The sequence below is a fragment of the Mastigoproctus giganteus genome, chromosome 10 (genome assembly GCF_048544385.1).
Source record: "Mastigoproctus giganteus isolate SK-2022 chromosome 10, ASM4854438v1, whole genome shotgun sequence".
In the NCBI taxonomy this organism is placed as follows: Eukaryota; Metazoa; Arthropoda; class Arachnida; order Uropygi; family Thelyphonidae; genus Mastigoproctus; species Mastigoproctus giganteus.
Window position 1 is genome coordinate 113,981,578 of NC_143584.1, and position 24,439 is coordinate 114,006,016.

Here is a 24,439-nt window from a genome sequence, read left to right on the forward strand (position 1 = left end):
ATTCCTTCAAGGGCATTCACCCTTTATTCAAGCTCTCATAAATCCTCAAGTGTTCAAGATGGATCTTGATCCCTTTCAAGATGAATCTCCAAATATTACACAAGTAGCACTTTTTGTAAGGCCATGATTCATAGAACCAGTAGTGATCAAATTTCAAAATCTATCCAGGCTTGAAGTTAACGTAAGTGATTTCCAGAAATGGGCTGATGGAATTCAAATATCAACGAAACCACTCAGATGTTATCATGGCCTAATTCTCCTGTTAATTTCTTCACTATACAGCTAATCTTATTTTCTGCAAAATGGTGTGCAAGAAGGAGAAAATTACAATGCTCACAAAGCTATAATTTAGATAGAGTAGTGGGAAACAAATCACATTTCCACATGCATAAAGTAATTGGAGATCACATAGAGGTATTCTCAAAGATGGTGAAAGTGTAATTTTTACTCATTTCACTAATCTGTGTCATTTCTGACTCCCCTAATCTCTAATTTAGCAGTTTTCTCTGAACCTTTAAAGCTTCTTAAATGATATTAGCACAAAACTCTTGTACCTTCTTCTGTTGAAACAAATTCCTTCTTCTTATTGTGAAGGATTAGAAGAAGGCAAGGAAAATATCAAGATTATTATGACTGGTAAGCTGATATATGTATAAGCTAGTAAGGTGTATTTTGAGGATTACGTATTGTGTAAGTAATAGCAAAAGCCTCAGTATCTCTACCATGGTTACTTATGGTGTATAGGCGGGCCTCGATTAACGCGATTAATTCGTCCCGCGAGCACATCGCACAAAATGGAAACGCGTTAATTGAATATAATAACCAATAGGAAAAATTATAATTGGTCCTTGACCTTCTGGAATGTCCATAAAGAATTTAAAAAATACTTTTTAAATAACTTTTTAACTGTATATAATATAAAAGATAATGAAAATAATTATGGAATTAAATGTTTATTGCATAAAACAGCGGTTCTTAAACTGTGCGCCGCGGAATATTTTAAATTTTCGAGGGAAACACAGCGATATTTGACATCTGTCGGACACTGCGCGAACTACTAGCTCGAGGTAGTTCACAGTTTCAGCATTTCTTATTAAGTTGTTTGGACCTAACTACTAAATGAAACTGTTAGGTATTTCTTTTGGTCTGGGTGCGCCTTGAAAAAATTACTGAGACATTAAAGGTGCTGTGAACCGAGAAACTTTGGGAACCTCTGACATAAAATACACAATGAAGAAATTACTGTTGCGGAAATATTTGAACAGTGTTGACTTTCTCTTTTCATCAATAAATTTCGGATAGCCGACAACAATCTTCTCTGGGTCCTGGCGAAATAAATATCGCAGAGAACATCAAACCTTTTGTTTGAGGTTCTACGCGATACGAAAGATTTCATCTAATTCTTTTACCGTTATCTCCTTCGCGGTAACATTTTCATCTGGCTCATTTAAAAATTTGAATTTTTAAATGCAAGTCTGCATTGACTTTATTAGCAGGAGACAAACATGTCTTCTTCCAATGGTTGATGGAACACGCCGAGGCGGGCAGCAGGCAAACGTTTGTTTATTGACCGGACAACTCGCGGTAAGCTTAATGCGCGATTCAAATCTTTTTCAACTATCGCATAAAAAAAAAAAAAAAAGATCGCGTTAACTGGAAATTTGCATCGTGTAAAGTGGTATCATTTTTCAAATAGCGTTAACTGAATATCGTGTTAATCGAACTCGCGTTATGCGAGGCCTAGCTGTGTGTGTATATATATATATATATATATATATACTTATATTTGAATAATGTTTGAAATAATAGAAAACTGAATCTTACATAAAAGGGGGGGTAAAGCATACATCAGAGGCAGCAAAAAGCATTTTCCTCTACATGACTCTTGAGATATAAACTTAAGTGAGAATAATGATTAAAAAAAAAAAAAAAAAAAAAATGCCAGCAGCATGGCAAGACAAGAGCGAAAATTGTAAAATTATACATAACGATCAAACCAACAGGGAGAGAAGAGAATAAAATTATTGCAGCAGAAAATCTTGAAGATAATTTAGAAATCAAAATACAAAGATAATAAAATATAATCAATTAGATGAAATTTAACAGCACCCCCTCTGACAGGCACCAGGTCCAAATTTATATGAAATATTTTGGGTACACGAAATATCACGAACAGAGATGTTTGTGATATTTCTCTGTTCATGAAATATCATGAACAGAAATGTGAACAACTACAATAAAATAAAATAAAACAAAAATAGACTGACCATTATGCCCCATCTCAACAGAGGACCACAAGGCAAATAATGGTCAGGGAATTGCTGCATTCCCTGACCATCAGGACCACCGCTATTCAAGTCCTCTGCATTCGCGGTTTGATCTGGGGATCGCATGGCAGACTGATCTTTCGATCGATTTGCCTTTGCAGTGATTTGTCTAGCGATCGAAATGCAGCGATTGGCCTTGTGGTCCTCTGTTGAGATGGGGCATAATGGTCAGTCTATTTTTATTTTTGTTTTATTTTATTTTATTGTAGTTGTTCACATCTCTGTTCATGATGTTTCACATAAATTTGGACCTGGTGCCCGTCAGAGGGGGCGCCGTTAAATTTCATTTAATTGGCTATTCAAAATTTAATTCATTATATTTTATTATCTTTGTATTTAGATTTCTAAATTATCTTCGAGATTTTCTGCTGCAATACTTTTATTCTCTTCTCTCCCTGTTGGTTTGATCGTTATGTATAAATTTAAAATTTTCGCTCTTCTGTCTTGCCATGCTACTGGCATTTTTTTTTAAATCATTATTCTCACTTAAGTTTATATACAGGGTGATTCACTACCAGTGCGACAAACTTGCAGGAGGTGTGTAGGGCGCACAAAGACGAATCAGAATCACATAGCATTGCAGGGTCCGAAATGCCTTCGTCATGCGGGAGGTCGAGTGAACAAAGAAGCAAAGAAAAAGAACAGAAACAGCAACTTGTTAGTGTAACAGAAATCATTTTAATGACAAGTTTTACATTGGCAAAAAGTCATGCTACAGAAGGTGTTCGAAAGTTCGACCAGAAGTAGTCACACAGGCTTCACATCACCGCCGCATGGAATCCCTAACGTTCTGGAAGATTTCTGTCATGTCTCGAATCTCCCCGGCAGCTACAGAGATGCGAGCGACGAGGTCTTCAACTGAATCAACGGGGGTCTCGTACACCAATGTCTTCATTTGATCCCTGCAGAAGTCCAGGCATGATAGGTCTGGTGATCTAGCAGGCCAATGAACTGGACCACCACGACCTATCCAATGCTATCCAAATGTAACGTTTAGGTGTTGGCAGACGTCATTGGTGTAATGTGGGGGAGCCCCATCATGCTGGAACCACATTGAGCGGCGCAACGACTGAGGAACATGTGCTCCTTCAATAAGTTCGGGCAGGACTTGCTGTAGAAAGATCAAGTATGCCCTACCGTCCAGACAAGGGGGCAGAAGGTACGGTCTAATGAGGTGGTCTCCAACAATGCCGGCCCAAACATTGACAGAGAAACGGTGTTGAGTTGCACGTGTTCGCGTACCATGGGGATTCTCCAAAGCCCACAAATGGGTGTTGTGTTGATTGAAGGTTCCCTCTCTTGTGAAACTTGCCTCATCCGTGAACAATACGGACGCAGCAAATGCGCTGTCTGCCGCACTCTGTTGAAGAAACCAAGTAGCAAAAGTCCTCCGGAGTGGATAATCCGCAGGCTCCAATGATTGGACGCGTTGCAGATGGTAAGAACTCATTTGGTTTGTTGACAGTATCCTCCATACAGTGGATTGGGAAATACCCAATCGTTGGCCTATCGCTCGAGTACTCGTACTGCCTTCTGCAAGACGTAGGACATTCTCCTCATTGTCTGGCGTCCTCGCCGTTCGCTCTCGATTCATGGTACCTCTCGTGAAACAACCAGTCTCACGTAACCTTCTGTGCACACATGCGAAAATCGTACTGACGAGGAGCACGCCTGTGCGGGATACGTTCCTGGTACAAGCGCAGAGCGGCACGCCCATCCTACTGCCTCGGGAACCGGTTTGCAAATGCTGACTTCCAGCAGGATCGCTGTTCACGCGACCTTCCGTTCAACGTCCTGTACCGCATGACGAAGGCATTTCGGACCCTGCAATGCTGTGATTCCGATTCGTCTTTGTACCCACTACACGTCCTGCAAGCTTGTCACACTGGTAGTGAATCACCCTATATATATATGTGTGTGTGTGTGTGTGTGTGTGTGTGTGTGTGTGTGTGTGTGTGTACCCAAAATATTGGTACACAAAATATATAAAATATATTTTATATAAAATATAAATTATTTTATATATCCTGGACATAACGGATGGTAAGTGTATTGCTCTATATTGATATCTTTGTATATACACTAGTAACCAAAAAATTAGTGTACATTTATTGGAAAAAACTTTGTCCTCCCGTAACTTCTTTAATATAGCACCGTTCAACATGAAACTCAGTGGTGTGTATATGTAAACTCAACCTTTAATCGAACTGCATGACTTACAGCGCCCCGGTGGCTGGTTTTCGAGATCGATCATAACCTTTTTCCTGTGTGCCCGATACTTTTGTTTAGTGGCTGTACAGGTCCCTTGTGGTCCCAAGTACCTGTACACCAAGTTTCACAATTATTGGATGTCCCATTGTGGAGTTATTAAAGAAAGTGCATTACTGGTTTTTCATCCAGGAAAATTTTGCTACTTTTAAGGAAAAATTTAAAGGGGCATAACTTTGCTTCTAGTGGACCTTTCTTCACGAAATTTGGTGACTGTGTTGTTTGAGGTTAGGATATTATTTTAGGATACTAATTATACCGCCACCTGGTGGCCAAAACTGTCACACACTTAACTTGCCTTTTTGTGCTCAGTTTTCTTCCTTTTTGGTCATAGGCTCTTACCCTATGACATGGAGGATTCTGATATTGATTCTTCTTTCTCATCCATGCCAGCTAATCTAACTCTTGCCTCTGATGAGATTGAGAAAGACGTACTCAAAGTCCAAACCAATTGTGGTATTGTCTGATGTCATGGAAGTTTACCTTGATTTGGCTACTTCTCATGGACGTCCTGAGGTTAGCTGCTGCGACTTCCCTACCTCTACTATGACTAACTTTATAAATACTGCCTACATCTTAAAAGAAAAACTGATAAACCTTTTTAAAAACAAATCTAATATCTCTCCCTCTTGTGTGGTGGAGGTAGTAAAAATCTTTTACATCCTGGAGCAGTCTATTTTTGAACTTAGTGTTAAGAATGACAAACTCAAATCTTCTTCTACTGTGGCTCCAGCCCAAATGACCAAATCTTATGCTAATGTGGTTTCTACTGGTTTCGACTAAACAAATTTCCCAGATATTGACTGGAATTTGGGGGCTGGTCACTCACACAGTAGCAAGGCTTTTGTGGATTTATTGGATGATTGTTTTCTACATCAGCATGTTCGGGAGGCAACTAGAGGGAGTAATACTCTTGATTTGATTATCAGTAGTGATTCTTCATGCATTCAGAATCTGCAGATAAATGAACCACTTGGTGGCAGTGATCACAGTGTGCTGAAGTGGGAGTTACTCAAAGAGGTAACTACCATTAGGGGTAAAGGGAAGGGGTATTGCTTTCGTAAAGGCGACTACAATGGACTGAGACAGTATTTAAATTCTATACAGTGGGATCAACTGATGATATTGCCAACAGCAAATTCAAAATGGGAAGCATTCAAAGAACTTATCGTGGAAGCTACTAGGCTTTACATACCAACTAAGAAATATTGTTCAAGGTTTAGGCCTAAATGGTTGTCAGATGAACTAATGAGGCATATGGCAGAGAAGAAAAATGCATGGGATACATACAAATTAACACGTGACACGGATGCCTATGATAGATACAAGTTGATCTGTAACCAAGTTACAAAGGAGGTTAGGCAGGCGAAGGCAGATTACGAGAGATCCTTGGCAAGGGATGCGAAGAAAAACAGCAAAGAGTTCTTTACTTATGTAAACTCTAGAAGGAAGGGGATGAATCAGATTGGTCCACTTGAGATCGATGGGTCAACTGTTGATGACCCTGCTCGGGTAGCTAACAAACTAAATGAATATTTTGCATCGACATTCACACATGAGGAGTTATTCAGCGAGGGGAATGCCAGAGGTGTATTCAACTCTAGCAGTAAGCTAGAGAATCTTGTAATAACTGAGAGCAAAGTGGAGGAGAAATTGTTGAAGATAAACACAAGAAAGGCACCTGGGGTGGATGGGATCTATCCAGTTATATTAAAGGAGGCAGCAAAGGAGGTAAGCAAACCCTTAGCCATAATTATGAGAGCTTCCTTGGACTCAGGGGAGGTACCCATTGACTGGAGATGTGCAAATGTGACCCCAATTCACAAAGGGGGATCAAAGGCTGACACAAGTAATTATAGACCTGTGAGTTTAACTTCTGTTCCCGGAAAATTAATGGAGGCACTGGTGAAAGAAGCACTGCAGGATCATCTAGACAAGACTTCAGTTATAGCTAGGACACAGCATGGTTTTGTTAAGGGGAAGTCTTGCCTGACCAATTTGATTGGATACTATGATGCAGTCACAAAAGAACTGGATGCAGGGAATAACTTTGATATTATATACTTGGATCTTAGAAAGGCTTTTGATACTGTTGCACATGGAAGACTGCTGCACAAATTGGAGCAGTGTGGCATTGGAGGCAAGTTGCTGCTATGGATAAAGGGGTGGTTGAGGGGGAGAAGACAGAGAGTGGTAATCAATGGACACTGCTCATCGTGGACTAATGTTATTAGTGGAGTCCCTCAGGGTTCAGTATTGGGGCCTTTATTGTTTTCTGTATTTATAAATGATATTGATGATGGTATATCAGGCTTAATGTCCAAGTTTGCAGACGATACAAAGGTTGGCAGGGTTGTCAAGGACACTACTGACACTATGCTGCTGCAACAGGATTTGGAAAGGTTGAGCAGATGGGCTTCGAGGTGGCAAATGAAGTTTAACATTGACAAATGTAAAGTACTACATATGGGAAACAGCAACCCCAGAGCAACGTATCAACTCTGTGGTACTACACTGACAGTGGTAGAGAATGAAAGGGACCTGGGGGTGGTGGTGCAGGCAGATATGAAGTTCTCTGAGCAGTGCAGACGAGCTGCAAGAGTAGCTCATGGTGTATTGTCAATGATATATAGAAATTTTTCTAGCAGGGATAAGGAGGTGATTATTCCCTTGTATAAGGCAATGGTCAGGCCACACCTAGAGTACTGTATACAGGCCTGGAGGCCTCATTTCAGGAAGGATGTAGAGCTGCTGGAACGAGTACAGAGAAGGGCAACTAGATTGGTGAATGGGACAAAGGGGTTCTCTTACGAAGAAAGGCTTAAGTTTTGCAAATTACAGTGTCTGGAAACTAGGCACCAGCGGGGTGATCTGATAGAGGTGTACAAAGCCTTGAATGGTTTGAGCATGCTCAATGCTGATGGGATTCTTCCTCTAGCTCAGAAAAATCACCTGAGAGGGCATAAATTCAAATTGAGGAAAGACAGATGTAGGATAGATGTGCGGAAATTTGCCTTTAGCCAGCGGGTGGTTGGTGGGTGGAACAGACTTCCATCCCTTGTCGTGGAAGTTGATAGCCTAAATAAGTTTAAGGCTCAGCTGGACAGGTATTTCGAACGAACAGAGGGGTGAAGTGGAAGTGGTTATTTTTATTTATTTATGTTACTTTTTTTTTTTTTTTTTTTTTTTTTTTTTTGGCTGATGCTGCATAAGCTTGCTTTCTTGCATCAAATGCCTCTACTAATGCTAATGCTAATGCTAAATTCAACCTCAGCATGTCATTATAGTTCGTTCTGGGGAAAATTCAGAACTAAAATCTAGTGATGAGGTGAGAAAAGAAATCTCTAGTAATTTTAAATCTGCGTTGGGACAAATCAAAATTAAAGCTGTCCGCAAGGTGCATAAGCAGTCTCAATGATGACACCTTTGTCATCATTGAGACTGCTACTAAAGATGACCTCGAGCGTCTCAAAAATTGTAAAAAATTTAAGGAGTTAAAACTTCACATTGACACTCCTAAAAAGTTAAACTCCACTGTGGTGGTCTACAATGTTTCACGTGATACCACAGATGAATTCTTCCAGGATTTATTTGATAAAAATCTGGTGGAAAGTGGTTTTTCCTTTGAGGAAATCAAAAATAATGTAAAACTATGTTTCAAAATGAATGCTAAAATGAAAGGTTCGCAGCACTGGGTCCTAGAGGTTCCTGGGACCATTAGACGTTTACTAATAAATGGTTTTAATAAAATTTATATTGGTTGGTCCGTGCACGGAGTATGGGATTTCGTTGTGGCTTCCCGTTGCTTTGGTTACGGATACACATAAAACTTCTGTAAAAGCAAGGTTAACACTTGCGGGCACTGTGGTGCTCAGGGCCACCAGTTCTCTGATTGTCCTTCCAACGAGAGTCCTCCTGTATGTACTAGCTGTAAATTGAGAAAAAGAAACTTGAATCATTCCTTCAAGGATACTGCTTGTCCTAAGTACCTTCGTGCACAGGAACAAATAAAATTAAGGTCTAATTATGAATAATACAACCAGCAATTTAACTTCTAAACCTTTTTTTTCCAATTGAACTGTCAGCGTTTTCTCTCAGTCATGAACGACATTTCTAAATTAATCCATGATTGCAAAATTTCCATTTTAGGATTACAAGAACCATATTCCTTCAAAAGTGTTCTCAAGGGTCTTCCTTTCGGATGTAAGGTTGTCCAATCAAATACAGATGTCTCTGGTACTGGTGGCAATGAGGTGGCAAGAGTTTGGGTGGCCCTGGTCATTGCAGACCCACTTGTTATGGTGACTAAATTGAACGAACTCGCTCTAATTTTTCTGCTTGTGCATGTTTGGAGGGCAGTTTTGATCGTCTTTACGCACTATCACTCTATATGAAATGTAGCCAGGATGTACAGCCAATTGAGCCTTTCCTTAACTATTTGGAATTTTTTCTGCTCACAATCTCTAATGAGCCAATATTAATAATGACTGATGCCAATGCTGCTTCACCTCTTTGGAGCAGTCCTACCCTACAACTAATTCTAAGGGTCTCCTCTTGGAGAACTTTGTTCATTCGAAAAATCTGGTGGTTCGAAATTCCAGAAATCATCCTCCAACTTTTGTCAGCCCTTCTGGTCAGTTGTTTATTGACATGACCATTACCAATTGAGTGTTTAAATTTAAGCTATCAAACTGGTCTGTCCATCCTAGTTGGTCTTCCAGTGACCATAACCCAATTACTTTTGAATTGGCTGCTCCTACTTCATCCTCTATTCATCGCGTTAATCATGACTTTCCTCATTTCAAAACTAAAGATGCTGATTGGTCTATCTTTGACAATAATCTGAATTGTTTGGTTTTGGATGATTTCATTGCTGATCTTTCTACTCTTGGTACATTGGACTTGGTCAATAAAGTTACCGATATTATCTTTGAGGCTTCTAATGCAAGCTTTGTCAAAAGACATCGCAGGCTCAATGCTGTTCCCTGGTGGTCCCCTTCTCTTACTACTCTTTGTGGGGAACTCAAAACTGCTAGAAAAAGCTTTCAGAGAGCTAAAAGAATTAATCTTTGCTCTGATGAAATTAACAAACTTGCTACTATTTACAAATCTGCTAGGAACACGTATTTCAACTCTATTCATATGGAAAAGAGGCTTGCTTGGGATCGTTTAGTGGAAAATACTATAAAGAATGATCCGTGGAGTCTACCTTATAAAATAATGGCTAATAAACTTCATCCAACCTGCCCTCCGACTTCGATTGTTTTACCTAATTCTTCAGAATCCATTTCTTGGGAATCCTCAATTAATTCTATCTTGGATGAGATTATCCATCAAGATTCAACGTTTCCTGAGTTTACTGAACAAACTGTTCTCAGGTTTCAACACCTCACTTATCAAGGTCTTTCAGTTGAGGATCCTTTTCTTGCATTGGCTGTTTTCCCTCCTCAGTGGAAAACAGCCAATGTTAAAATTCTTTTGAAAGGACTTGACAAACCGTTCAATCTTGCTTCTTCCTACCGGCCCATTTCTCTCATGCCCCTTTTTGGCATACTCTTGGAGAAGCTTATTGTTATTCATTTTAAGCATTACTATAACTCCAAGAATCTTTCTTCTTCCTTACAATTTGGCTTTGCCCAGGGCAAGTATACTGCAGATGCTTTCAACTTTCTCCTTAATTCTGTCCATAATTTTCCACCTAAATATGTCGTCGGTCTCTTCGTGGACTTCAAAGGGGCCTTTGACACCTTATGTTGGCAGAGTGTCCTGGTGAGGTTCAGGGAGGCTGAGGTCTCTTCCCCTATTTACAAACTCATCTCTAACTATTTCGAAGATCGAAACCATGTGGTCTCTTCGGGCTTTTGTTCGGTTTCGAGGCCGGTTTCCAGGGGCTGTCCTCAAGGATCTGTTCTCAGACCTGTCTGTTGGAACAAGGTCCTTGACGGATGGCTCAATGCTGCTCATGGAGACATCACTAATATTGCTTATGCAGATGACCTTGCCCTGATTATTCCAGGTAACTCTCGCTCTGAATTAGAGGTAAAATCAAAAGATATTCTTGAAGAGCTCCATTCTTGGTCCAAAATTCACAAACTTTCCATTTCTATTGTTTGTTTGGTTTGAATTTTATTGGCGCATTAGCAACTAAGGCTATAATGCGCCAAGACCAGGTAATATCTAAAAATTTAACATCTCAGTGACCTAATTAATTAGGCCACCATGTCCAGATCTAAAAACAAAAAAAAAAAAAAAAAAAAACATAAATAAATAACAATAACATATAACTTTTAAATACGATTAAAAACCTTTATTGTTTTCAAAAAGCTAAAAATAGCAGACACGTTGTCATTGTCGGATAAAATTTGACTGACTCAGTCAGATAATTAAAAGCGGTAAAACGGGTGCTGCTAAAATCTGGACAGTCAATTAAAAGGTGTCTGATCGTTAAAATAGTGCCACAGGACACACACATAGGACGGTCATCAGCCCTCACCATTTCTATTCCAAAGATTAAGCAGGTCCTGCTTAAAGGACGTTTAAGTCATTCCAGACCTCCTGTTGTTAAACTATTCGATCAGAACATTCCTATGTTAAGCAGTATAAATATTTGGGCATCTTTATAGATGACCGGTTATCCTTTTTACCACATGTAAAATATGTACTTAGTAAAATTAGAACTATTTCTGGCTGGTTGATCAATATTTCCTGTTCTCTGTGGAGCCTTAAATCCTTCATCCTTGATATATATTATAAGTCCTTATTTCTTCCTATTATTTGTTACGGCTCTGGTGCCTGGGGCTCCATAACCTTGAATACCATGATTAAGAAATATTTGATCCAAGCACAATGGATTTTCTTACTTTCCACCTACAGGGCCTGCAGGATAATCTCCACAGATGCTCTTCTAGTAATCAATGGAAGACTTCCTGTATTTTATGAAATCATTTTCCAATTTTTCTCCTTCCATCGTAAGAGGCAGTTGCCTGTTACTTTAGGTGTTATTCCCCTGATTTTGACTTATCCCCTAAGGAGGATAAGATTAGACTTTATAACCTTTTTGTCAAAGATTGGCAAAGGTCCTGGGTGGCTTCTCCTTTTCTTTCTTCCCCTCTGTATATACTTATGAAAAAGCTACCAAGCTGGTTGAAATTTAGTTTGTATGTTTCTTTTTTAATTTCTGGCCATGGTAGTCTGAATTCTAAACTTTTTAAATTTGGATTGGTCCCCTCTCCTCTTTGTCCATGTGGCTCTGAGGAGATGGTGGAACATTTGATCCTAAACTGTGTCCTATATACGGACATTAGACTTCATCTTTCCCTAAGATTAAATATTTACAATGTTGAAGATTCCCTCGTCTCATTGGTTCCAGGGATGCTTTATCATACTTTAACACTTTTGCTGATCAGCTTTTCCAGGAGCAAGATAAGAATTATTAATACTTTGAACTGAATTCTAAACTACTCTGTAATTTTTCTTGATTTTAATGTTTTTGGAGCTTCTGTTCTCCATCATTAAAATTTAAATCTTAAAATGCATAGTTTTACTCCTTTTGGTAATAATTTTACTTTATACTTGATTCTTGCTCTGCTTCCTGCTTGGTTAGCATAAACTATCCTAAATTGTAATGTAACCTTCTATGGTCTACCTCACAGATATTTTCCCAGTGCTGCGACCTTACTTTTGTAAATAGCATGTTTCTATGTCACTGCAATTGTTTGTCTTTACCTTGCTATGTTTGGCTTGGAATTCATCTTACTAAATGCATCTTACTATCTGTTTGAGATGCACTTGTTTATATGTAAATATTTGTATATGTGCTTTGTTAAATTTTTCCTGAATATTCCAGGATTGATTTTGATTTGTATTGTTGACTCAATCTTGTCAGGTGATTTTATATGTTTTTCCTGGTCTTGAAACAGTTGAGACCATTTGATTTGTCAAATCATTTGATCAATAGTGCAAAATGTGTAAATATTTTCTAGTGTTATCTTAGTGTGTGGGACTTTGTCTCCCAGGCTAATCGACCTAATCCTCTTTCTTACTGGACTTCAGAACTCATAGCTTGGACTATGGTTTGGACTCTGTGGCTTCGTAATGAAATTATAACTTTATACACCTGGGGGATATTTTTCTATGCTTTACTTAGTGTCTTACAGATTTTGTTTGGCTTCTGAGTGGAACTTTTGTATATAGTTTAATTATTTTGCAGTTGATGTATTCTCTTGTTCTGAGTATACTGCTTTCTCCCTCTACTGGGTCTTCAGAGCCTGCGGAAACTTTTCTGCTCTGGTCTCTGTGGCCTATGTTTGGGAGCGTATTCTGCTAATATTTGGTGTAGAATACTCCCTATACTTGCTTTTGTTGGATCCATAATGTTTAGTTAAACATATTTACACTTGTTTGTGTAAATATGTTTAACTGCTCTTGTATCCAAAATGCTTGGATACTTGACTTTGTATATATGTATAAATATTGTTTCCTGTTTTTATGGTATTCTCAGTTTTGATGTTTTTGTTCTTTTCATCTTGGCTCCTCTCTTCTCCTCAGATAGCTTTCTCATTGCCCGCCTTAACAGTAAATTATTTCTAAAAAATATATAAATTCATACACCAACCATTGAATAAAATTTAAAATTTAATATGACTACAATCTTTACACAAAAATATTTACAATAAACTATTGCGGAATGCTAAAAACTAATAAAAGATCATTTACAATAAAATTTGCTAAAATATAAAACATTAAAAGCGTTAAAAAACGCTAAAAAACCTGAAGCTTTCGGGAGCGTCAGCTCCCTTCTACAACAGTGACATGACGCTAAAAAACGCTAAAAAACCTGAAGCTTTCGGGAGCGTCAGCTCCCGAAAGCTTCAGGTTTTTTAGCGCTTTTAATGTTTTATATTTTAGCAAATTTTATTGTAAATGATCTTTTATTACAGTTTTTAGCATTCCGCAATAGTTTATTGTAAATATTTTTGTGTAAAGATTGTAGTCATACTAAATTTTATTCAATGGTCGGTGTATGAATTTATATATTTTTTAGACATGAGTTTTCCCGACCTCAGAGGCCTCTTTCAGGATATAGTAAATTATTTGTCCTGGTAGCTCCCAGGTCCCCCTCTGTCTGTTTGGAGTGGCCAACATGAATTGTTGTAAATAGTGTAGTTAACAATTTCTTCCTGTATATGATTGTTTCACATTAATTAAGTATAAATCCTTAATCACCTTTCACCTAAACCTAATTCTTGGGGTGTTTGGCCCTTGATGATTTAAATAGTTCATTTAACTTGACTAATGAAATGTTTTGTTTGTACATAACATGTAAAATAAGAGGTTATTTATTTTGCCTTCTGGCAGGTTTTGGAATGGGCTCCTTGACCTGCCAGCGGGGGTTGTAATTTAATTTGTTGTTTTCTATAGCTTCAGCTGTTTTCTCTCTTCTGAGGGTTCCTTACCCTTTGAAGAACTTTTCTATCCACTAGTAGTTTCTTCCCTCTTTCTTCTTCTTCCTTTCTAGCAATCCTCCTACTTCTTCCTTTCCCTTGATTCCATTGAGGTTCTGAGAACCTCACTTAGTGATGATTTCGCTAGTTGTCCCTGGAGCGCCTCCTTGTGGCTAGGGATGGGAGGCAGGATATATTTGTTTCTGCCTCCTGGCTGCTAAGACTCCAGGTGCCGGCAAACAACACTCAACATAACACACTAACACACACTTGCCGGCTTTAACCTACAGATGATACCGCAGTAATAGGGGAAACCCTGGAGGCCACACAAAAACAATATACTTTGAAGACTTTGAAGTATCTCTACTAACTGGTTTCATACAACTATAAATTTAAAGACAACTGGAGTTGAGAATATTTAAGTCAGTAAGGAAAATTAACCCACTGTTAGAAAAGTTAGACTGGAAAAAGTAGAATCCTGAGTGATTTGTCCAGTTGTCAACTTGATAGAGGAAACAAATGAGTTTAACAAAAAAATGGGGTTAAAAAGAATTGAACAAAAGTTCAAAAGAGGAGACTTTAGATTAAGATATTTATAACAAAAAATATCAGAACATGCATATGCATGAGTATCATCTTTTAAGGAGGGGATTCACCTAACATGTGTGGAACCTATGAGCTTTCTGCTAGCAGCTGGCTCTATGGAGTGAGTTTCTCCATGGAATTTTGAAAATTTCTAAAAATTTAAATTTTTATATAAATTCTTTAAATATTAATTTGTTTTTATTTTGACTTGGCTGCCTGAAATTATAGTGAAATAAGAATATTAATTGAATCAAGTATCACTTAATTCAATTTCATCAACTTTTGGATCTCAATTCACAAAATTTTGGCTTTTTTAAGCCCAAATTAGACAACAATGGCTGACAGGTATCACAGGTACCAATATGAAAGGCTATTTTTGTGGTGCCATCTATCACAAGCTATCTAAACTGTGTTCCACAGGTAAGAGATCACAACATTTACTTAAATATTTCAAGGCAATTTGTTGTTGTTGTTATTTTGTTTTTAGGAGCATTAGCAACTAAGGCCATATTGCTCCGGAGAAATGCGGTTGTCATTCCCTGACCTATCCGCATCCTCCGTATTTGATGGTCATGGGCTTGAACCCCGGTCTAATCAAGAAGTGTGTGCTACGCGCTGTTGCTCCTGCCCACCTGGCTACGGAAGCGGCAAGGCAATTTGTACATAAATGAGGCTTCTGCTGGTAGAGATGACAAGACACATCATTTGAAATGTACTTTAAACAACCTTGAAAAATGTGTACCAAGTGTGATCAAAAAGTTTGGAGACTGAATTAAGATTTGGGAAATGAAGCTTACAAAATTTTTTGGATGGATCTCCTTTACATTGTATACACTGATTCCAGTTGGTTCTGAACCTTCTTGAATCTCCCAGAAGTTGTATAAGTGTTGGAATGAATCAATGAACAAATCTGTGACCTTTAATGGTGAATTTAAGCTTGGGAAAAAATATATAAATAAAAAATTATAGGGAATTAAATCCAGTGAGTATGGTAGTTAGGGGAGTACAGTGACCGGGGATCAAGCCCCTGACTGCTAAATATGGTCGATCTGCCAACCCGCATTGGACCAGCATGGCAGATTATGGTCCATTTTCTTCAACATGAATTGTTGAGGAAGCTCCCATCCTGCAGTGGGTGATAATGGCTACAGTTTACCCCCCCACACTTTTTTTTTTTTTTAGTGATGAAGTGCTTTGGCAAAAATTCTTAGAAAGCACAGATAGTGTGTGGGGGAAGCAGTGTCACGATACAAGCCAATCCTCTGAAGCGCCCTTTTCCTGTCATTTTCTTTGAACACCATTATGCAATTGCCATAAAACTGTTTTGTAGTAATCCTGATTTACTGTTTGACCATGTGGAAAAAATAAAAATTTAAGCATGATGTTCACATTTGGTTGAGACTGTCTTGCATTTTTAGCCTCAGAGACACTGTTTCCATATCACAGCCGAGAAACAAAGTGTGGGTTCACAACATGTTGACAAAGATCCTGACATGCATGAGCTCTCCACTGTCAGTGATCATCAGTGAAGATGTAAAGCACAAACTTGGCTGAAATGCATCACATTTCCAAAAGTTGTGTTAAAAGTGATTAACCTGTCCCATGAGAAATATCATTTCACTAGCAACTTCATCAGGGACAGTTACTACTTATTATATCACAAACACAAGCAACTGAATTGTTGGTTTATGAAGTTGAAGGGCAACTTGAGTAAAGTTCATCTTCAACAGACAAGTGGCTCTCTTTAAACTTCAAGAATCATTGAAAAGTCTGAATGACACAGCATCTTCACCAAAAGCTAATTTTAGCATTTTGTGTTTCTGTTGCACTTTTCTCTAATTTGAAGCAACTTTTTTATGCAGATTTTTTTTTTTTTTTTTTTTTTTTAGCAAAAGCACTCATTGTAAAATATAACATTACTTAGAAAAGAAATGTATTTCTTTTCTAAGTAATACAGATAGTTTCAGAAATTTGTAAAATTAAAATTTCAATTTAAAAATATCATAAAACACTGCTGTATAATGAAAGCTAATTAGTATCCATCACATAACTCACTTATGGGATGGTTCCCCAGTTCGGTACAGAAATGCATTTAGAGCTGATCTCAGGTCTTCACTTATGGATTCCTAAATTTAAAAAATAATAATAAATAAATAAAATATTGAGTAATATTTATAAACTGATATGCATGCGTGTGTGTTTTTTGGGATTTTGTGGTACGTCAACTTCTTTGGCCATAGTGCGTCAGTTTATATGAACATATATTCTAAATCAGTTAAGAGTTCTATATTCATGAATTTTGTGTATGGCAAATTGCGTGGTTTTTACACTGCCTGGATATCAGTTTTAACCACTACCATTATTTTTGATATTCCATAAACACACTTACAATTTAAGCCTTATACTAAATACACTCAGTTTATTTTATGAAGTCATGAACCTAGAATATGACCTCTTTGCCTTCTTAATAATAAAATGGTGGGTTGTTGTTGTTGTTGTTGTTATTTGGTTTTTAGGAGCATTAGCAACTAAGGCCATATTGCTCCGGGATATGCGGTGGTCATTCCCTGACCTTTCCGCATCCTCCGTATTTGGTGGTCACGGGCTCGAACACCGGTCTAATCAAGAAGCGTGTGCTACGCACTGCTGCTCCTGCCCACCTGGCTACGGAGGCGCCAAAAATGGTGGGGAAGGGGGTTGCAGAGAGAGAGAGAGAGAGAGAGAGAGAGAGAGAGAGAGAGAGAGGGGAGGGATTAAAATTCAAAAATAACGTACTGCTCTCAAAGAGTTTATACAAAATTGAATATAATTATATTTTTAAAACAGTTTAGGCAATAAATGTGCAATTAAACAAAAAATATAACAAAATAAAATTTTTGTTCTTTACTTTCAAAATAAAGTTTTATAGCTGTATTTGAGGTTTTTCCCTAAATTACTTGCATTTCTTGATTTGTTTAAAATTTATAAAGACTAGAACACTTAAAAAAAATAATTCTGATGTAATTCACTTTCAGTTTGCATTATATATAAAATTAAAATTGTATTTCCAGAACAAAGATTAATTTTTTTTAGTGCAATATTATTCAACTCTATGTGCAATAAACAAAAAAAAAAAAAAAAAATCAAAATAATTGTATTTTCTTCATTTGCACAATAACGTTTTATAGCTCTCCCAGCATGAGGTTCGTAATCTACTTCGGTTTTTTTTATTTGCTTAAAATTGTAGTTCCCCAAATCAAAGATTTTTTTTTCTTTATTTATTTATTTATCTTTTTCAGTGAAAAAAAACTTCAGTCCATTTTTAAAATGTCACTTTTTTTTTATTACTGAACAGATGTAAAAGATCAGAACTTCCAAATAACAAATGAAATTTAATCCTCTCAGTTTTTTAATAAACTTTACTTTGTGCAATCTAAATAAGCATGGCAATTAAAAACTCTCTACATGTTTCCATGATCAGTGGTAGCAACTGGCTGTAAAGTAACATTGAGCCATGGCACTTTCATAGTAACACTAAAAACATAAACGTAAATATCTCTTTGCATTATTACTGATTCACTCTTATTTTTTATTTATAATTTTTGCATTTAATCATTTATAATCAATGTTATAAATGATTAAATATTATGCAGTCATATTCATATGTCAAGAATGAAGCAATGTGCCATTTTAAAACAGGCACTCACTGAATTCATAAGCAAATAACTCATACATGTCCAAAGCAATGTTGGAGCTCTTGTCAAAATATGGTGGGCACAGTTTCTTTTTGTACATAGCTATGCAAAATCCCCGTTTTCTCATAGTTACTCATGGAAAGAGGCTATATGTCATGTACAACGCATGTGGCATGTGCAATTTTATACTGCTTTCCAATTAAGTTGAGGTTTTTGCCTTAGATTTATTTTCATCACTGATTGCACTGCACCATATCTCATTACTAGGTGGTTCAGGTCTTTGCACCTACCTGCTCACCGGCAAGATCCCAAAAAAGTATCAAAACACGAGCCTGGTTAGCGGCATACACTTTAAATAAAAAGCAATACACTTCTCTATTTCAGCCATGCCTACCGAGGCAATTTGTGGTGAAGTGCCTCCACAAAATGAGATCATAGTATAAACAGCAAACCTAGTTTGCTTATAGCTATTTACTTTATTAAAGAGGAAAGTGCAAGAAATAATTCTGACATTATATACCTAGACCTCAGTAAAGCTTTCAATACTATCCCTCGTGAAAGTTGCTATTTAATTTGGAACAAACGGATTACTACTAAGTTCCTATGCTGGATAAAAGGATGGCTAAAAGATAGGAGACAGGGGGATTGACATAAATGGTCAGTTCTCACGGTGGACCACTGTAACAAGTGGAGTCACCCTTATTAATTTTCATAAAAGATATTGACAAAGGTTTCTGAGGGAAGTTGCCAAAGTCCACTGATGATTTGAAGTTGGGAAGGGTAGTTTGTAATTTCAGCCAGAGCATTCTGCTTCAAAAATACTTGGATGTGGATGGGTTTCATACATGTGGGCCCAAAAATTGACAAAGTCTAATGCTTCTAAATGTACGGTTATGAATATGGGGAAAAACAGAAATCCTTAAGTAATGTATAAGCTAGAGGGAGAGGAGCTAAAAGTAGTTAGAAAGAAAAAGACTTAGGAGTCACAATTCAGTCAGACATGAAATTTTCCATGCAGTGTAAAAAGGCAGCTAGGAAGTCACATAGTATCATGTCAATGATTTACATGATCTTTATAGATCATGTAAATCACGATCTTTATAGAAGGATGCTATTATCTTTCTATACAAGGTGATGGTCAGACCACAGGTTAAAAAAAACTTCCAGAGAGGTATCAGAAAACATCAACCAATTTAGTGATAAGTGCAACTTATCACAAAACTGATTGCTGATGTATGATATATAGATATATATATATATATATAGATGTATGATATATATATATATATATATATATATATATATATATATATATATATATATATATATATGTGTGTGTGTATATGTGCAGTCTACAGTCTGGAAACTAGACATCTAAGGGGAAATCTTACAGAAGTGTATAAGACACTAAAAGGATCGAGTCAAAGCTTGAATGCAGAAGGCCTCTTTTACCTAATAAGAGAGACAGGAATGGAAGGGGGACTAATGCTCTGTCACAGAAGAGATAAAAAGTATACTCAAACAAGTCGCAACACAAAAACAACATATGGCATTGGGTTATTTTCTCGAACTGTGTCAATACCTGTATTGGGACAATGCAGCTCACTAAGAGAGGTTATATTGTACACAATGAATATTGTCTTTTCAACTAGAAGTTTGCTTCTGCATACCAGCTGGCTGCTCACCTAGATTTGACACATTTATTCACTGCTAAACAACTTGGCTAATTGAGGATATACAAACACACAGTCTGATGAGTGACCCAAATAGGTCTGGAACCAGTCACGACAGTTACTTACAGGTTTTTAATGAATAACAGATTCACTTACTGGGTAATGTTACTCGATTAAAAATATTAGGTTTTTTTTTTTTTTTTATGAAAACCCCAAACACGAGAAGTATTGGAATCTATAGTACTTAGTACTGTGCATGGGTTGGAGGTTGAGAAGTTGAAAGAAGATTTGTTGACATTAGACTTGAATTTCTGTAGACTATAATTTTCAGGAAATACATAAGGAAGGTTGTTCCAGAAAATGGCAGTTGAATGAATAAACGAAGAAGATGAAAAGTTGGTTCTGTGAGTTTGAAGTTAGACAGTAAACGGATTATGGCTAGTAACGGCACGTGTTCGGACTATTTTGAAAGAGAGAGTGGGAATTATAGAAGCCAATTCAGAAGAACAGTGCCCATCAAAATATCAGTAGAAAAAGGCATGCAGCAGACACTGTACGTCTATGAGACAGAGAGCAGAGAGACGCTGTTAGAGATCAGTCATTAATTAACCTAACTGCCCTCTTCTGAATGGAATCCAGAAGCCTGAGAAAGAGGTTTGGGGGCACCCAGCCCCAGATGTGGGAACAATATTCCATGGTAGGGCGGATTTGCTATTTGTACAGAGTGAACAGCTGTTTGGAAGAAAAGTAACGCCGAGAGCGAAAGAGAAAACTAAGTTTTTTAGATGCAGAGGAAGCAATATTTGTAATGCACTTGTATCAAGAGAGATTAGAAGTCAGGGTAATCCCCAAAAGAGATATATCATCTTGCCTAGAAATCAGAGTGACACCAAAGATAAGCATAGGAGCAGAAGAATCCTTTTTGCAAGATTTAAGACAGGACTAAGTTTTAGAAAGATTGAAATCAACTAAGTTGTCTTTGCCCCACTGGAGAATTACCTGAAGATCAGCATTTAAGGAAATGGTAGCAGATATTCAAGAAGTTGAAGCAGACTGAGCAGGTCATTAATACACAAGAGGAAAAGGGTGGGGGGAAGGAACTGAACCTTGGGGGAAACTAGCATTAGTGGAGAAGATAGAAGACAGAGAGCCATCTACCATCATCCTCAGTGAGCAGTCAGACAGAAAACTGGATAACCAATTACAAAAAAACAGTTGGCAAACCATAAGATGGAAGCTTGTTTAGAAGACCTTTGTGCCAAACACGATCGAAAGCCTTTGAGATGTCAAGAGCAACTGCTTGTGTTTCACCAAACTTTTCCATTAAATTTGTCCATAAATGGGTAACATAAGCCAGAATATCACCAGTGGATCGATACTGATGAAATCTATACTGGTAATTGTTGATGAGATGGAAGATTTCAAGATAGTTTTAGAGTTAGCAGTTAATTGATTTTTCCATTACTTTATAAAGAGCAGAAGTAATTGCAATGGGACAATAATTGTATGGGAGGGATTTGCAACCCTTTTTAGGAACTGGCTGGATATGAACAAATTTCCAAGCATTGTTGATGAGATGGAAGATTTCAAGATAGTTTTAGAGTTAGCAGTTAATTGATTTTTCCATTACTTTATAAAGAGCAGAAGTAATTGCAATGGGACAATAATTGTATGGGAGGGATTTGCAACCCTTTTTAGGAACTGGCTGGATATGAACAAATTTCCAAGCAGAAGGAAAAACACCTTTGAAATAAGAAAGTGAAAAAAGCCACACACAACAGGATTAAGTTCAGCAGCACCGGTTTTGAGAACAAATGGAGAAATACCATCAGGTTATTGTTATTTGGTTTTTAGGAGCATTAGCAACTAAGGCCATATTTCTCTGGGGATATGCGGTGGTCATTCCCCAACCTTTCCTCATCCTCCATATTTGGTGGTCATGGACTCGAACAACGGTCAAATCAAGAAGAGTGCTATGCACTGTTGCTCCTGACCACCTGGCTACAGAGGTGCCAATACCATCAAGCCCTGGAGCTTTCTTAGCATCAATACTGATCAAAATTCTTATGACACCCTTTTGACAAAAGACCACTGGAAGCATTGAATGGAGTGGACTGACTGGGAATGGTGGGAGGTGGTTTACCAAGATCATCAATTGAAATTGAAAGAAAAATAGGTTGCTACAATGTCAGCATTATCTTTGGATGAGGTGGCAATAGAACCATCTGTTTTTGATAGAGGGGGTTGAGAAAAAGATGTGCAAAAGTTGCAGCCAATAGCTTTTGCAAGAGACAAGAATGCTTAGCTACCATTTGGACAAGAAGGAAGCAAGTTTACTCTTAGCCTGTTCAAAATCTAGTTTGGTCTGATTAATAAATGCTTTACAATTGTTGCGAGCTTTGGTGAAGGAAAAAAATGAACCTGGAGATTTCGTACCAGAGTTTTGATCAATATTGATGCTAAGAAAGCTCCGGGGTCTGATGGTATTGGCACCTCCGTAGCCAGGTGGGCAGGAGCAGCAGTGCATAGCACACTCTTCTTGATTAGACTGAGGTTTGAGTCCGTGACCACCAAATACGGAGGATGAGGAAAGGTCAGGGAATGACCACCTTGAATAGCCCTAGCACATTTATTGGAAAACCAAGGTTTAGATAAAGGACGAGATTTTAAAGTGGAGTGTGGAATAAAGGATTCCATCCCTGCAAGAATAATTTTACTGACACGATCTGAGCAAACATTGATATCAGAAATTTTGTAGGGCCACTTTTCCGACCAAGGAAAAGAAGAAAAGAAATCTCACAGGTCATCCCATTTTGCATTCTTGTAATGCCAAACAACATGAGGTTTGGAATAGCCATGGAAATAAAGGCTCATTGGAGAAGAGACAATCATCAAGTTGTGATATGAGGTGCATAAAGGACCACTCACTTCGACTGTGTACTTAGAAGGGTTGTTTGTGAGAAAAAGATCAAACATATTGGCTGTATGGTTAGGTTTGTCCAGTATTCTGGAGGTAAATGAACAATTTGTGCAAGGTCATTAGTAATTGCAAAAGCCTCAGCATCTCGACCAGCTGGGTTGGTGTGACAAGAAAACGGAAGCCAGCTGAAGTTGTGAACATTAAAATCACCAAGGAAAATTAGCCGACTGTTGGGAAAGTTGGACTGGAGCAAGTCAAGTTGCAAAGAGAGGAAGTCAAAGTGTTCCAAGTGATTAGTGGAGTTGAGAGAATGGTAGAGACAACAGATGAATTTGACAGAATGAGGTAGAGATACTTTAAGCCAGAGAAGATCGAAAAGAGGAAATTCCAAATTTCCTCTTTTCGATTTAAAAGGGAATATCGGAACGGCCATATGCACAAATACCACTTTTGAGGCAAAAGGAATCATACAGTGAATAATTTGGGCAACTGAGATGAGCAGTGGTTGAATCAACTGATAACTGAAATTCTGTCAGAAAAAGTACATGGGGTTTGGTAGACTGGAAGTGGAAATGGACATCATTGAGATTAGAACAGAGGCTACGTATATTTGTGAAATGAACTAGGAAGTGTTTGGGAGGTTTATATCTTTTCACAGATAAGTTTGCTCTACTAGTTTGACAATTCATGGTGTATTCAATAGTAAGAAAAAGTGGGGGGAGGGACATGCTGTATGAAGAAATTAAATTTTTGGCCCTGGCAGAGTAGAGGTAGCAAAATTATACACTAGCTGATCTGGAAGCCTCCTAGAGAGTTACCAACAGGTTTGGTCTGGTGTACTAACTAGTGGCCGGCCTGGAAATACTGTTTTAGAGCTGTACCCTTGAAATGAAAGGAAGTTTGGATCTCGCCATGGTGATCATCATATCCTGAAAAGACATCAATCGTACTGCATGATGGAAAAGATGGGGTTGACCGGATCTTAGTTCTGGAGATTAAACATGGGTTCCACCACTTCAAGCCTCCAATAAGCAAAGTGGTGGTATTGCGTCAGTTGATGAGTATCATCTACCACCTAGTATTGCCTGGTAACACAGAGGGGCAGCATTACTCTGTGTGGTGTGGGCACCATAGCTCAACCCCTGCTTACGTTGGTTAACACCTGGGTGGTCAACCACAGTGTGCATGCATGCATCGCATGGGGTTATACCCATGATTACTAATAGTCCCGCCATTGTGAAGATGCAAGCAGAGGATCTGGCTGTCACAGACCATCCAGACTTTGCCAAAATTGGGTCCACTTGACTCGAGTGTCATACGAATATCAATTCCATCAGCGTTTTAGACTCCCAGGGAGCAGGCACAGCTTATTTGGCATATCTGAGAGATTTAGGTTGGCTCATGCATAAACAGTCATTTCTAAAGAACATAAGCACAAGCCTTGTCACTAGGGTTAAAAGTGGCCCTAGGCAGAGCCTATGAAGACCCTCAACCCCTGTTAAAATGGAAACATTCTACTTGGCTTTTGGCCACTGAAATTCCTTGGACA

The 24,439-nt window shown here is 38.0% G+C and overlaps 1 protein-coding gene across 1 annotated transcript in view; it reads right to left on the bottom strand.

Annotated features, from left to right (window-relative positions):
• Nucleotides 1-24,439, bottom strand: part of bor (ATPase family AAA domain containing bor) — a 232,496-nt gene that overhangs the window by 25,265 nt on the left and 182,792 nt on the right. The window contains exon 11 of the mRNA XM_090383719.1: nucleotides 16,679-16,749. Within this exon, the coding sequence (XP_090239845.1) occupies nucleotides 16,679-16,749 (71 nt within the window). The remainder of the gene's footprint in view (nucleotides 1-16,678; nucleotides 16,750-24,439) is intronic.